The sequence below is a fragment of the Pleurodeles waltl genome, chromosome 2_1 (genome assembly GCF_031143425.1).
Source record: "Pleurodeles waltl isolate 20211129_DDA chromosome 2_1, aPleWal1.hap1.20221129, whole genome shotgun sequence".
NCBI classification, from domain to species: Eukaryota; Metazoa; Chordata; class Amphibia; order Caudata; family Salamandridae; genus Pleurodeles; species Pleurodeles waltl.
Window position 1 is genome coordinate 772,857,519 of NC_090438.1, and position 16,835 is coordinate 772,874,353.

The 16,835-nt window shown below is 42.1% G+C and overlaps 1 protein-coding gene across 2 annotated transcripts in view; it reads right to left on the reverse strand.

The window, feature by feature from the left end:
- The window catches only part of RANBP9 (RAN binding protein 9), a 365,177-nt gene that overhangs the window by 135,526 nt on the left and 212,816 nt on the right, over nt 1-16,835 (reverse strand). For both annotated transcript variants that reach the window (XM_069218155.1, XM_069218146.1), the window contains one exon: nt 11,342-11,364. In XM_069218155.1, the coding sequence (XP_069074256.1) occupies nt 11,342-11,364 (23 nt within the window). The remainder of the gene's footprint in view (nt 1-11,341; nt 11,365-16,835) is intronic.

The following is a 16,835-nucleotide window of genomic DNA, read 5'->3' on the forward strand; positions in this document are numbered from 1 at the left end:
TGTTGGTCGGCACCCTGGGACACAGCAGGAGCTGGTCCTGGGGGGGTGGCGGTCCCCAGGGCAATCACTGGCTCCACATGGGGGGCCGCGTGGCCCCCTCCAACTGTGAATTTAGCCTCAGAGAGCTGGTGGTCAAGTTGTTTTTCTTCGAAGAAGTGTTTTCGAGTCACGGGATCGAGTGACTCCTCCTCTTTGGCTCCACTGCGCATGGGCATCAACTCCATCTTAGATTGTTTTCCCGCAGAGGGTAAGGTAGGAGTGATAGAGTATAAAGAAAAGAGATGTCCATGCATATGGAATAGAGATATAAATACATATGCACAAATTAATGTTTTAACTTAAACGGCTACAGGCTCCCGGGGAGGCAGGAGGGCGTATGTGGATCTGCAGCGGAACATGCCACGAACAGATGTACACTGGGTAAGTGACATTTTCTGTTCGATGGCATGTGTAGCTGCAGATACACATGCTATGCATAGACTACAAAGCAGTTTTGCCTCCCATAAGCGGTGGTCAGCCTGTAGAAGTTGAAGTGGTTTGAAATATTGTTCTTAGTACAGCCTGTCCTACTGTGGCTTGCTGTGTTGCTAACACATCTACACAGTAATGCTTGGTAAATGTATGGGGTGTTGACCAAGTGGCTGCTTTACAGATTTCTGTCATTGGTATATTTCCTAAAAATGCCATTGTTGCTCCTTTTTTCCTGGTGGAATGTGCTTTTGGTGTTACTAATAGCTGCTTTTTAGCTTTTAGGTATCATGTTTGGATGCATTTTACTATCCATCTAGCTAGTCCTTGTTTTGAGATAGGATTACCAGTATGTGGTTTTTGGAACGCCACAAATAACTGTTTGGTTTTCCAAAATGATTTAGTTCTATCAATGTAATACATTATAGCTCTTTTAATGTCCACTGTATGCAGCGCTCTTTCTGTTAGAGTCTGGCTGTGGGAAGAGACTAGGAGTTCCACTGTTTGATTGATATGAAATAGTGATATCACCTTTGGTAGAAATTTTGGGTTTGTCCGAAGTACCACTTTATGTTTGTGTACTTGTATGAAGGGTTGTTCAATAGTGAAAGCTTGGATTTCACTAACTCTCCTTAATGAAGTAATTGCAACTAGGAATGCAACTTTCCATGTTAGGTATTGAATCTGACATGAATGCATAGGTTCAAATGGTGGACCCATGAGTCAATGTGAGTACAATATTTAGATTCCATGAAGGCACCGGGGGTGTTCTTGGTGGTATGATGCGCTTTAGTCCTTCCATGAAGGATTTGATAACAGGGACTCCAAATAGAGAGGTGTGTTGTATATTTTGCAAATACGCTGAAATAGCAGTGAGATGTATTTTGATGGACGAAAAGGCTAAATTAGATTTTTGCAGATGAAGCAAGTAACCTACAATGTCTTGAATTGATGCTGAAAGAGGGGCAATCTGTTTAGATTGACAGTAAAACACAAACCTTTTCCATTTGTTCGCATAACACTGCCTGGTAGTGGGTTTTCTAGCTTGTTTAATTACTTCCATACATTATGTTGGAAGATGTAGATATCCAAACTCTAAGACTTCAGGAGCCAGATTGCTAGATTGAGTATTGCTGGATCTGGATGCCTGATCAGTTGTCTGTTTTGTGTTAACAGATCTGGTCTGTTGGGGAGTTTGATGTGTGGTACTACTGACAGATCTAACAGTGTTGTGTACCATGGATGACGTGTCCACGTTGGTGCTATAAGTATGAGTTTGAGTTTTTTGACGCAGTTTGTTGACTAGAAATGGAATGAGCAGGAGAGGGAGAAAAGCGTAAGCTAATATCCCAGACCAGTTGATCCATAGAGCATTTCCCTTGGATAGAGGGTGTGGGAACCTGGATGCGAAGTTTCAGCATTTTCTGTTTTCGCTGGTGGCGAATAGGTCTATGTCTGGTGTTCCCCAGTGATGAAAGTATGTCTGAAGCACTTGGGGATGAATTTCCCACTAGTGTGTTTGTTGATGATCTCGCTTGAGGACATCTTCTAATTGGTTGTGTATCCCTGTAATGTGTTGTGCTACTAGGTGAATGTTGTTGTGTATTGCCCAATGCCAAATCTTTTGTGCTAGAAGGGACAGTTGCGATGAGTGGGTCCCTCCTTGTTTGTTTAGGTAATACATCGTAGTCATGTTATCTGTTTTGATCAGAATGTGTTTGTGAACGAGAAGAGGTTGAAAGGCTTTGAGTGCTAGGAATACGGCTAGCAATTCTAGGTGATTTATGTGAAGTTGTTTGTGTTTGGTGTCCCATTTTCCTTGAATGTTGTGATTGTTGAGGGGTGCTCCCCACCCAATCATTGATGCATCTGTTGTAAGTGTGGTTTGAGGCACAGGGTCTTGAAATGGATGCCCTTTGTTTAAATTTGTAGTTGATTGAGAAACCTAGTTTGTGGAGTGTGTCGATAACATACTTTGTGTGTTGTGAACACCTTTTTTGCGTGTTGGTTTTGATTAGCCAATCATCTAGGTATGGGAACACGTGTATTTGCTGTCTTCTGATATGCGCAGCTACCACTGCCAGGCATTTTGTAAAAACTGTTGGCGCAGTTGTTATCCCAAATGGCAATACCTTGAATTGGTAATGTACCCCTTGGAATACAAACCTTAGGTACTTTCTGTGTGAAGGATGTATCGGTATATGGAAGTATGCATCCTTTAGGTCTAGTGTTGTCATGTAGTCTTGCTGTTTGAGCAATGGGATTACGTCCTGTAATGTCACCATGTGAAAGTGATCTGATTTGATGTAGGTGTTTAACATTCTGAGATCTAATATAGGTCTTAGAGTTTTGTCCTTTTTGGGTATGAGAAAGTACAGAGAGTAAACTCCTGTTCCTTTCTGATGAACTGGTACTAATTCTATTGCTTCTTTTTGTAACAACGCTTGTACTTCCAGTTGTAGAAGGTCTATGTGTTGTTTTGACATAGTATGTTTTCGGTGGGACATTTGGAGGGAATTTGAGAAATTCTATGCAATAACCATGCTGGATAATTGCTAATACCCAAGTATCTGTTGTTATTTCCTCCCATTGTTTGTAGAACTTGGTTAGTCTCCCCCCCACAGGTGTTACGTGTTGGGGATTTGTGACGGGTAAGTCACTGTTTGTTTTGTGGAGTTTTGGGACTTTGGAACTTCCCTCTACTTTTTTGGAACTATCCCCCTCTATATTGGCCCCGAAAACTTCCCCGCAGATATTGGCTCTGATAAGTGGGCCTTGTTTGTGAGGTTGTGGGTTCTGTGCTTTGCCCTCGAAACCCCCCTCGAAACTGTGTTTTTCGAAATGTGCCTCTGCTCTGTGGGGAGTAGAGTGCGCCCATGGCTTTGGCCGTATCAGTGTCTTTCTTAAGTTTTTCGATAGCAGTGTCCACCTCCGGTCCAAACAACTGCTGTCCATTAAATGGCATATTCAGCACAGCTTGCTGTATTTCTGGTTTAAATCCTGATGTACGCAGCCATGCATGTCTCCTTATTGTCACTGCTGTGTTGACAGTTCTAGCAGCTGTGTCTGCTGCATCCATTGCTGACCGTATGTGATTGTTGGAGATACTCTGTCCTTCTTCTACTACTTGTAGTAGAAGAGCCCTGTCGTATCTGGCCAACAAAGCCTGTGAGTTTGCAATACGCCACTGGTTTGCTGCCTGTGCCGCCACCCTTTTCCCTGCTGCGTCGAATTTTCGACTTTCTTTATCTGGAGGTGGTGCATCTCCTGAAGTATGTGAGTTCCCTCTCTTGCGAGCTGCCCCTACTACAACTGAGTCCGGTGTTAGCTGTTGTGTGATGTACACGGGGTCTGTTGGTGGCGGTTTATATTTTTTCTCCACTCTTGGAGTAATGGCCCTTCCTTTTACAGGCTCCTCAAACACTTGTTTGGAGTGTTTTAGCATTCCAGGTAGCATGGGGAGACTCTGGTACTGGCTGTGTGTGGCCGCTGCCCTCGACACCACCTGTGCGTAGGCTGTACTATCTTCTGGTGGCGACGGTCTAGCTGGATAACAGTTAGGAATATTATCTGACACTGGCGCATCATAAAGATCCCACGCGTCAGGGTCATCTTGACTCATCCCTGTATGAGTCGGGGATTGCATCATAGGTGGAGTGGCTACCGGTGATGGTTGCGGCAAGCGTTGTGGAGACGGTGGCGGGCTTACTTGTTTCGCCACCTTTGCCTGTGGCTGCTTGTCTTTCTCCTGGAAGGCAAGTTTGCGTTTCATTCTAATAGGAGGGAGAGTGCTGATATTCCCCGTTTCTTTTTGGATGTGGAGCCTTCATTGGGTGTAGTCTGGCTCCATTGTCTCCAATTCCTGTCCAAATCTATGTATTTTCATTTGTGAGGACAGTCCTTGTTCCTCTGTGTAGGAACTTGATTTCGGTTCCGAGGCCGGATGTTTCGGTATCAAAACCTTTTCGGCTACTTTTTTCGGTTCCGACGAAACCTTTTTTATTTTCGGCGTCGTCGTCGACTCATTTCGGTGCCGCTGTCTCTGTGCCGAACTTGCTCGGAGCCGCTATCTCGGGCCCGAGATTGCTGTGTGGAGGTATCTCGACCGGAGTGATAATACTTTAGGAAGAAATTTCTGGTTAGTTTGTAGTACAACTTTATGTTTGTGTACCTGTATGAATGGTTCTTCAATAGTGAAAGCTTGAATTTCACGAACTCTTCGCAATGATGTAATTGCGACTAGGAAGGCAACTTTCCATGTTAAAAAGTGCATTTGACATGACTGCATAGGTAAAAAATGGTGGGCCCATAAATCGCGTAGGCACTATGTTTAAATTCCAAGAAGGAACTGGAGGTGTTCTGGGTGGAATTATGCGTTTTAAGCCTTCCATGAAGGCTTTGATAACAGGTACTCTAAATAAAGACGTGCACTGTATATTTTGCAAATATGCAGAAATTGCAGTGAGATGTATTTTAATGGAAAAGAATGCTAGATTTGATTTTTGCAAATGAAGTAAATAACATACAATATCTTGTATTGATACTGAAAGAGGGGCAATTTGTTTAGACTGACAGTAATATACAAATATTTTCCATTTGTTGGCATAGCACTGTTTGGTAGTGGGTTTCTATGCTTGCTTAATTACTTCCATACATTCAGTTGGTAGTTGTAAATACCCAAATTCTATGATCTCAGGAGCCAAATCGTTAGATGGAGTGTGTTGAGATTTGGGTGCCTGATCTGCCCTTTGTTTTGTGTCAACAGATCTGGTCTGTTTGGGAGTTTGGAGTGTGGTATTACTGACAGGTCTAGTAGTGTTGTGTACCATGGTTGACGTGCCCACGTTGGCGCTATGAGTATGAAATTGAGCGTGTTTTGACGCAATTTGTTGACTAGAAATGGAATGAGCGGGAGGGGGAAAAGCGTGAGCAAATATCCCTGACCAATTCATCCACAGAGCATTGCCCTTGGATAGGGGATGTGGGTATCTGGATGCGAACCTTTGGTATTTTGCGTTTTCGCTGGTGGCAAACAGATCTATGTCTGTTGTTCCCCACTGTTGAAAGTATTTTTGAAGTACTTGAGAGTGAATCTCCCACTCGTGTGTCTGTTGATGATTTCTGATGAAAACATCCGCTAGCTGGTTAGCTGGTTGTGTATCCCTGGAATGTATTGTGCTACCAGGTGAATTTGATTGTGTATTGCCCATTTCCAATTTCTTGTGTTAGGAGGGAGAGTTGGGACGAATGTGTCCCTCCTTGTTTGTTTAGGTAATACATGGTGGTGATGCTGTCTGTTTTGATCAGGACATTCTTGTGAATAAGGAGAGGCTGAAAAGCTTTGAGTGCTAGGAAGACAGCTAACAGCTCTAAGTGATTTATGTGTAGCTGTTTGCGTTGTGAATACCCATTGTCCTTGAATGTTGTGATTGTTGAGGTGAGCTCCCCAGCCAATCATTGATGCATCTGTTGTAACTATGGTCTGAGGCACAGGGTCTTGAAATGGCCACCCTTTGTTTAGATTTGTGGAATTCCACCACTGAAGGGACATGTATGTTTGGCGGTCTATCAACACTAGATCTTGAAGTTGACCCTGTGCTTGTGACCATTATTGTGCAAGGCACTGTTGCAAGGGCCACATGTTTAGTCTTGCATATGAAACAACTGCAATACATGATGCCATCATACCTAATAGTCTCATGACAAATTTGACAGTGTATTGTTGACCGGTCTGTATTTGTGCTAATATATTGTGGAATGCTTGTATTCTCTGCGTATTTGGACTTGCAAGTGCTGTTTGAGTATTTAGTATTGCCCCTAAATACTGTTGTATTTGCGCAGGCTGTAGTTGTTACTTTTGGTAGTTTAATGAGAACCCTAGCGTGTGCAGGGTTTGTATTACATAATGCTCATGGTTTTGACAGTGCGTATGACCGTTTGATTTTATTAGCCAATCGTCTAGATATGGAAAGACATGTATGTGTTGTCTTCTTAGGTAGGCTGCAACTACCGCTAGGCACTTTGTGAATACCCTTGGAGCTGTTGTTATTCCAAAGGGTAACACTTTGAACTGATAGTGCTTTCTTTGAATGACACACCTGAGATATTTTGTGCGCAGGATGGATGGGTATGTGAAAATACGCATCTTTGAGGTCTAATGTTGCCATGAAATTGTGTTGCTGAAGTAGTGGGATAACATCCAGTAGTGTTACCATATGAAAGTGTTCTGACAGAATGAAAAGATTGAGGGTTCTGAGATCTAATATTGGCCTTAAGGTGCCATCCTTTTTGAGGAATGAGGAAATACAGTGAGTAAACTCCTGTTCCTACTTGATTTTGTGGCATGGGTTCTATTGCTCGTTTGAGTAATAGAGATTTGACCTCTTCCTGTAACAGAGTGATATGGTCTGTGGATGGCCTGTGTGGTTTGGATGGAATGTTTGGTGGAGTTGGTATCAATTCTAGGCAATAGCCATCGCGGATAATTGATAATAGCCAGTTGTCTGTGGTAATGTTAACCAATTGTTGTGGAACTTTTGCAGTCTTCCCCCCACAGGGAAGGTGTGAATTGGAAAGGAATGGTACAAGTCACTGTTTACCTCGTGAGGCTTGTTTTGATGTCTGATATTTTCCCCTGCCTCTGAGGTACTGGCCTCTATAACCTCTGAAACTACCTCTTTGATATTGAGGTTGGTGGGGTGATTTTGGCTGTGATGTGGATGGCTCTGTACTCTGGGGCCTAAATCCACCTCTACACTGTGGTTTCCGAAAGGATCCCCTGTATTGTGTGTATAGCGCACCCATGACCTTTGCGGTGTCTGAGTCTTTACGCAGTTTTGCAATTGCAGTGTCCACCTCTGCGCCGCTTGTTGAATTTCAGGTTTGAACCCGGAGGACCTTCGCCATGTGTGCCTCCTGATTGTTACAGCAGTGTTGACGCTCCTGGCAGCTGTGTCTGCTGAGTCTAGGGCAGACCTAATTTGGTTATTGGAGATGGCTTGCCCTTCCTCTACTATCTGCTGTGCCTTTTTTTGATGTTCCTTGGGGAGATGCTAAATTATATCTTTCATCTCATCTCAATGTGCCTAATCGTATCTAGCCAACAACGCCTGAGAGTTGGCTATTCTCCATTGGTTGACTGCCTGAGATGCCACTCTCCTCTCTGAAGCATCAACTTTTCTGCTCTCTTTGTCTGGTGGGGGTGCATCACCTGACGACTGCGAGTTTGCCCTCTTCCTAGCAGCACTTACTACTAGTGAGTCTGGAGGGAGTTGCTGAGTTATATACACATATATACACAGGATCAGAGGGAGGTGGTTTGCATTTCTTCTCTACCCTTGGAGTTATTATTCTCGCTTTGACAGGCTCACTAAAAATTTGATCAGCATGTTTTAGCATGCCTGGGAGCATAGGGAGCGACTGGTATGTTGTGTGCGTTGAGAGTAAATAAAAAATCGTCCTCCAACTGTTCAGTGTGCATGGTGACACTATGGTATGCTGCAGCCCTGGCTAGTACTTGATTGTACCCTGTACTATCTTCGGGTGGTGAAGGCTTTGAGGGATAGCATTCTGGGTCGTATTCGGGAATGGGATCTGGATCATAAAGATCCCATGGATCTATATTGTCGTGCTGTGAATCAAATGAATGTGCTGGTGACTGTATAGGTGTAGGGCTGGTAGGAGGAGAGATATGTGGTGAGTCAGAAGGAGACTGAAAAGGAGAAAACTGAGGAGGTGGCAGTCTCTCCTTTGTTCTTGGCACTTTAGCTGGAGGCTGTGCAGTGTCCAATTCCTCCTGAAAGGCTAATTTCCTCTTTGGTTTTGGAGGAGGTGCAGTCAAAATTCTGACAGTTTCTTTGTGGATATGAATCCTGGCTTGCCTTTCATCCATTTGTTCTATGATAGGCTGCATTTGTGAGTCCTTCTCAGTAAATGTTTGGCTTTCTCTAAGTACTTTTGAAACTCCATGCTCCTCAGTGTAAGCCAGTTTTTTCAGCTCCGAAACTGCCTTTTTCGGGATCGAAAAAGATGGAGTCGAAGATGGTCTCAGTTCCGAAAAAGATTTTAGAGATTTCGACTCGGAAGAGCGGTGTTTGCTCGGTTTCGGAAACAGAGCTTCGACTCAAGTCCGATGGCTTTGGAGGAGTGGCCTTTTTCGGTGCCGAAATTGAGGGTTGGTCACCGAAGGTCTTTTTTCGGGTAGAGCCATGGCCTTCAGGCAGTGGCGTCCCCAAGGCCTTATGTTTCGGCTTGGATGGGACAGGGGCAGGTGTACTCACGTGCTGTCCTGCCGTGACCGGTCTGTCCTCCTCGGATTCCTGCACGGAGTCGGATCCTCGAACGGAGACAGCAGTCTGCATGATCTCTTCCTCTTTGACTTCGAGATGTTCGGTGCTTTTGGATGCCATCTCGAGTCTCCGTGCTCTTCTGTCTCAGAGCGTCTTCTTGGATTGGAAGGATCTGCAGGCCTTGCAATTTTCTTCCCAATGGTCAGGGGAAAGGCAGAGATTACAGACGAGATGTTGGTCCATATAGGGGAATTTAGCGTGGCACCGAGGACAGAATCGGAATGGAGTCCGGTCCATGAGGCTTCCACGCGGTCGGCTCTACGAGACCCGATTTGGGCACGGGCGCCCCAAAGGGCGAGTAAAGATGTTTGATCCGATGGTACCGAAATGTCGATAGAAGGTGTAACCCGATCAAAACAATACTGAAATAAAGAGTTTGCAAGCTTTTCCGAATCGAATTATCGGAGCGAAAGGAAACACATCTGAACCCGATGGCAGAAAGAAAACAATCTAACATGAAGTCAATGCCCATGCGCAATGGAGCCGAAGAGGAGGAGTCACTCAATCCCGTGACTCGAAAACACTTCTTCGAAGAAAAACCACTTGTAACACTCCGAGCCCAACACTAGATGGCAGACGTATGCACAGCATGTGTATCTGCAGCTACACATGCCATCGAACATATATATATATATATATATATATATATATATATATATATATATATATATATATTTATTAGAAAGATATATACACACACACACCTTTTAGAATGATGTTTAAGAGTGCTACAAACACATGGGTAACTAATGGAACAATGCTCAGATGATAGTCACGTGTAAAAAGTATTAAAGTAACAAGCGAAAATGATAAAAACATCAACAATCCAAAGGCTTCTACATCTTCATGGGCCAGTGATAAGAAGGGAATTGCCTAAACCCACTGACTACTTAATGTTTAGGTTGCAGGCCGAAATTGGCATGTAAGTCGAAGTGTCAACATCAATAGTATGTTTAAGATGTCATAATCAGGACGAGAACATGATAGATGAATAACCCTGTGGAGACAAGATTGTGCAATCTAAATGGAAGTGTGAGGTCCAAGTGAGCAGTGCTAAAACCAGCAGATAATTACTTCAAAGAAATGAGGAAGTCTAGATTGGAAAACTTGATTTAAGTAATCTTCCCAATTTGTGAAGTAAATTCTGTGGCAACAAAAATAATCAGTATAAAGACTGTGTAAGATTGTGCAAGAATCCAAAATGCCTAATAACGCCACTTACTAAGTGTTATAATACAGTTGTGGATTGAAGGCAAAGGACGACCTAAAAGAAGAAGTATAAAGTATTTGTAATAGGAGCAGCCACTTAATTCTTGGTAGACAGCATTACTAGGCGTTTTTGGTTAATGGCACAATCTTAATAACATCCTCATTACGTTAAACCACTACTAAGTTAATAATTCCAGGTAGTATGACAACCATTTTCCAGGTAAGTACCCAACCTGGTTACAATCAGAAGACGAGCAGTGCTTGGAACAAAACACAAGTCATCAGTAATACCAAGGAAGACAATTATGTATACCATAGTCTGTTACTGAGGTAGAAGAAGTAAGCCAACCACAAAAATGTGCTTCTGAAGAAACCCAATTTATTTATTTAAAAGGCAACTCTGGTTCTGAAAGCAATACCTCAAGGTAGAGGTCTAATAATTCTTCCATTATGATGGTAAGAACCATTGTTAACACTCAGGCACAGAGTTACAAAGAAGTTGTAAATCCCTGGTGCAGTATATGTACACGTTGTGGCACAAGTCTGTTTTCCACAACTCTATTTGTGATGATGTGTCTACTTTGCAGAAATTCTGAATGTGTAGAGTTAAGGAAGTAATTGATTTTTCTTCTATGTTCATGGGGTAAAATGTAATGAGAGGTCTGCATTTCAAATACCCTCTAGAACAACTGCATATAATGGTACATCACCCCACCTTTTCTGCACCAAACATGCTCGCTGTATTCGCATGACAGATAAGTGTAGGAAATGCACTGCAAATGTCTAGAAATATCCACTAACCAATGAAGGTGAGTGTTCACGGCATTTGCAATGTATTTTTCTAACCACCAAAATAACATTTTCAAGCAACAAAACTCGTTATTGTACTCTGCTTACAACGACAAAGTTGTCAATAATTTTACATAAAAAGGGCAAAAACTAGAATGGTAGATTATAACAACTTCCAGTAAAAAATATACAGACCCAGCAAACAGCCAACTTTCAGTTGAACTGAACGACCACTTTTCTCAACAGTCACTTGTAAAAGAAAGCTTCACATGAAGGCAAAATACATGGGACTTTCGAAATCATCTTCCTCGGGCACCATGAAACAGCACCTTGTGCAATACAAGGTTTGACATCGGTCACCCTTCAAATAGGGCAAATCTGTGGTTAAATGCCACTCTAGCTCCACGCATCTGTTTGCCACAAACCAGCACTAAACAGAATGGAAATGGAGATCTTGGAAAGTGAGAAGATATAACAATGAAAAACACAGTTCACAACTTAGTAAAAAATAAATATACATTTCTTACCGGTAGATCAGTGAAAGCGATTCCTGCAATGAAGGGAACAAAATGTTAACTTGCAGATCAATTTTTCACTAAGTTGCGTAACATTACACTAAGCAGTATTCAAGGTGTTGTGCATTCTAATTGGGATTATGTAAAGACTAAAAGCTTTAGCAGTCCAACATCTTTATTTACAAAGAACACAGCAGGGAGTGCAAATAACACTGTAAATGAGAAAGTAAATCCCAATAAGGGCATGCAAATAAATATACACTAGGAGTTTTTCTCAGCATGCTAATAACAGTTGCTTTCTTTGCTGCTGGCTGCAGCTGTAGTTGTGAGTTGAGCACGCCTCAATGTTATCATTTAAAACACTTACTTTGTTTTTGTCGGACTGGTCCGGTACTTCTTTCTTAAGTTTTTAGTTTCTTTCAGTTCATCTACCTATATTTTTATACCGCACAAACACCCACCAGACAAGGACACGGATTTCAGGGCATTAGAAATCCGAGGTACACCTGCGTTTTCTCCAAAGAAGAAACACTTCTTCCTTTCTATAAATAATTAGCTGAACTCTTCTATATTGTTTAGTTAGCATTTTTGGCCAGCAGTAAAACTCCAAAATGTAATATCTCGCAACAAATGAGGAAACAAGTGAACGATTCAGAGCATCTTTCGCCTTTGGAAAAACTCCAAAATTGAAAGCCATAGAGCATGTCATGGAGCAAAAGAGGAAACGACTGCGCACCTCAGCATCTTACATCTGTGGAAACCTGATTTCAAATCTAATACGTAATTACTCCATTTCTTTTCCCACCTTCGTGAGATTGGTCAGGTGGATGACACAATGGACAGGATAGCTCTGCTTCTGGGGACCTCTCAGTAAAAAAAAAAAAAAGGGCTGAAGTCTCTAGATCAAAAGACTTTGAGAAATTGTCAGATTTGTTTATGGAAATTGGGAAAAAAACTGCAACAAGTCCTTAAAACTCAGTATCATATCAGCGCTCCTGATTTTTCCACCTAGTTTTGTAGTTAACTGTGCAACAAACAATAGTTCATCATCAATGCTAGTCGGAGTCTCATTGTTATTTCACATATGAAAAAGTGAACACAATTTGACTCGCCTGAGCAAATACCCCACCACAATTTTTTGTATTAACACACAATGTGAGGGCTCACAATTAAACTTATTAAATTAGCAGCCTAAACTGTCCCAGATTTTGAAAAATATCACCCGCTGCAAAATAAATCAATACTACAGATGCCAGTAAATAAAAAATGACTTAAGCTAGACAGGCAATTCTCTGGCACTTGTCTGAAAAATATAGACCTTAACATCTGTGCAAGTATTTCTTTATATAAGATTCACCATGAAAAGGTGGGACGAAGATAACAGGAGATGTGTTGACCTTATTCACCTACCTCCTAATAAAAAAAATGCAAAAAATACTTCAGCCAAATTATACAGTAAACAGTTTGAGTAGGGAAAAGAGAAACCTGTACTCTAGTTGATCATTTTTGGAAAGAGGTGGCTAGAGCATAAAACATCCTTTTAGGAGACTGGGAAAGAAAGATATTCCCAGCTAAGAGACTAGGTCAACCCAGAACGTCTCTTTATTAAAATGAAGGATACTAGTTCGTTTTAGATTGGGGCTCTGCAATAAATCTGACTTTAAACATATTTCGATGCATTTTCTAGGACAGTGATGAGTAACGTCTGGTTCATGATTTCTTGTAGATAGAGTTCAGGATTTTTTGTGGAGAGAGTTCATGATTTCTTGTGGAGAGAGTTATATCACAAAATCTGAACCACAACTTGCTTAGATAAAAATTTGGTTTCAAGTATCCAAATCATTAAAATAGATCAGTCACAAAAAGCAGGCATAAATATATGTTAGATACAATTTACTCTACACCAATAGGGGGTTCCCAGATACGGAGGACCTGTATTGGAATCTAAACCAGGAGCGGATTTAGGCAGAACTAAAGCAATATTGAGCATCCATGCCCAACTCCTTGCAATACTGTTAGGTGGTGTAAAGTGAGAGGGATACCATCAACCGCATCCTGCCATAGTCAACAGTAAAACTTATACACTGCTTTTGACTACAGGGAAAGTGAATATACCCATCAACAGCAAAACAGCATTTCCTCAAATCTATGGCTGGTAGAAGGGAATATGGTTAATTACTTTTATGATGGAGAAGAAGGAATTTCGAAATTACTCAAATATTTGGTCTCTTTTGATCTCAATCTAAAGACAAAAACAAAACAATTTGATTACGCAGTTTTCCTTTTCTCTTTTTATAAAGAATGCAATATGGTAATTTAGGGCCACATGTACAAATGTCAGGTTTTGCGACTCGCAATTTGCAAGTCACAAAACCTCATGTACAACAGTAAGGTTTTCCCAAATGGGTCGCAAGGGATCTGCCTAATTAATATTCATAAGGCAGGTTGCAAATTGCGACCCATTTGGGAATGGCCGAAATCATAGGGATGGTGGGCTGCTGGAGTCAGGAGACCACCATGTCTGTCATTGCTTTTTAAATAAAGCAGTTTTCTTAAAAGAAAACGGGATGCATTTCAAAAAATAAAAAATAAACGTTTCAGTTTCATTTTTTCAGAGTAAGGAGTGGTCTGTGGGGCCACTGCCTGCTCTGAAAAAATGTTTGCACCCTCATTCACAAAGGGGAAGGGGTCCCTTGGGGACCCCTTTCGGTCTAAGAATGGATTAACATCAATTTAAAATTGGTGTTAAGTGCAATTGTTTTGGGACCCCATTCACAGTCACATAAAAATCATACATACCATTGTGACTCGCAATTAGGAAGGGATGCCCTTTGCACAACCCTTCCTAATTGCGACTCGCAAACCTATTTTACGATTAGGTAAATAGATTACCAAATTACAAACTAGCATTTGTACATGACAAAATGTTTTTTTTCTGTGGTCAGACGGCCCAATTCTGCACACAGAAAAAAGCTTTGGTGGGCTCAACCACACAGTTTCAGAGCAAGGGTTATTTTTTTTATTTATTTTTTAATGGAGTATACATTTCACATTAACCAGAGATGTAAAGAAAAAAAGTTAAAACTTCCTAGAGTTATCCTATTGTATAAATGTTATTGGCGGATGCCCTGTTAGGATTAAAAACAGAAATAAGATTATGACCCTGGGAAAGTTAGTCACCCTGTCATCCCTGTAGGGTCAACATGTTTCGGCCATCCAAAATATGCCTAACAAGGTCATCTGTCTTCTTCAGGACTTAAGTCTCTCCATCTACCCAGTCCTTTAGGGGTTTGGCCTTAGACCAATGATTAATAATTGGGTCTGGCTAATATACACAGCCACCCATGACTAGGGTTAAAACAAGCCGTCACATATCCGCACCTTAAGAGATAGCACGAGGAACCCAACAAAGACAGACACTATAAAACACAGTGGTAGGTTATGGGGGATACCTCTATGTGCCACTACACACACATTATCACTGTACGCAGATGATCTGCTACTATATATCCAAGACATAGGTCTGGATTTAATGTTCGTTGCCAATGTCATGGAGGAATTTGGCAAAATATATGGACAGAGTTAATTATCCTAAATCATGTATTTACCCTTTACATTTGCAGCATTCACACAGACAGATACAATTGGCAGGAAGAGCACCGAAATGGGAACCACACACAATCAGTTACTTGGAAATACAAATATATCACACAAAAGATGATACGTTAGAAGGTAAGATTGGCAGAGCAATTAGGTCCTTGAGGGTGCAAGTGTTGTTCTGGACAGGCCTTCCGCTGTAAGGACCTGGCCAGGCAGCAGTGGCTAAAACGGTTTTGCTGCTGTAAATCTTATACTTCTTTGCAAACAACCCGCATGAACTCCCTGGCACAATTATTTGTGTGCTGGGGGCCCTGATAGGGGAAATCAGATGGAGGAGGGTAGCATTATCCAAATTAAAGCAGTCAACGGATGAGGGGTAGGTGATGTTGGTCCCAGAATTCAGAAGCTACCCTATGGCAGCCTAGTTACAGTGGACCACACTGTGGCTGGCGAATTGTCACCTCCACGAAACTGGTTCACACCCCAATTATTAAACCAACTACCTTGCAGGTACTGCATTGGGAGCCATCAAAACAGTGCTGCTCTTACTCCAAGTGGTGAAGATACACTTGAAAGGCAGTGTAGACTACACAAAGTGGGTATTACCATATGCGCCCTCGATACCACTGAAGGAACTTCCAATGGCAGCAGGGAATGCTACATGTTGGGACTTGCAAAGATGGGAAGCGGTGGGCTGGACCACAGGAAGTTCCTATTCTGTAATTAAGCAGTCCTAGAGTTTCAAACCCTGGATGATGAGTGGGACTGTACAAGATTTGAGCTACACTCATGCAACTGTGACATGAAGATGCTGTGGAACCCACAATGTGTGGTGATACAAACACTTTACAGGGTGGGACTTACAGGGGCCTAATTACCCGGCTCTATAGAGCCATGCAAGAACATATAGGGATCCCTTTCAACCTATATGGGGAAAAATGTGAGGATACGATGGGCCATATATTTCACGAAAAAGAATGACAGAGGGCTCTAGACTGGGCAAAGAAAATATCATGGAATACCCAGTTCAGATACCTGCAGTTTAACATCTTCCATAGATCAGTAGTTTCCAACCTTTTGACTACCGTGGACCCCCACTTTATCATTACTGGAACCTGGGGACCCCCCACTGCATCATTATTGTAATCCGGGGACCCCCCTCCTCCAATGAGCTGGGGACCTAATCTGTTAAAATTACTAAATTTTCAATGCAGTCACGGACCCCCCAATGAGGCTTTGAGGACCCCAAAGAGTCCCCGGACCACAGGTTGGGAACCACTGCCATAGATCATATATTACACCCCGTAAGTTGGCAATGGTTCCCCATGCACTATGACATTTTGCCCTAAACATGAAGCAGAAAATGCAGTATTTGCGCATATACTTTGGGATTGCCAGAACCTGCAGCATTACTAACAGGCAGTTATCAACAACACCAAATAACAGGAGGTAAGAAGATAGGGACAGTGGGAACTGTACTGATTGGCGTGCACAAACAACTTAAGTCCAAACAAAGTACATGGACTTCACGCTAGGGCTGGCCAAGAGACCCATCACATTGAGATGGAAAACAGCAAGCACCGGCCACAATAGATAACTGCGTCAGGACATAATGTACTGGGAGGCATGTGAGCTAAAATCCTCCTTATGGAAGAAAAAAAGGTCCCTGTAAAACACTGATAGCAGAGCAATGGAAGGAACTAAAAGACAGAGTGAAGGAGTGAAGAAACAATGATGACTGACGGTCCTAAACAGAAAATACTGACTTGTAATAAGTATGACAGACCATTCAGAGAAACCGTGATAAATTTCTCTAATAATCTGCTGCCGATGTGCGTAGTAAACGGATAGTCAAAGCGGATGCTTTGACAATCCATTTCCTATGCATGTCAGCAGCAGATTATTA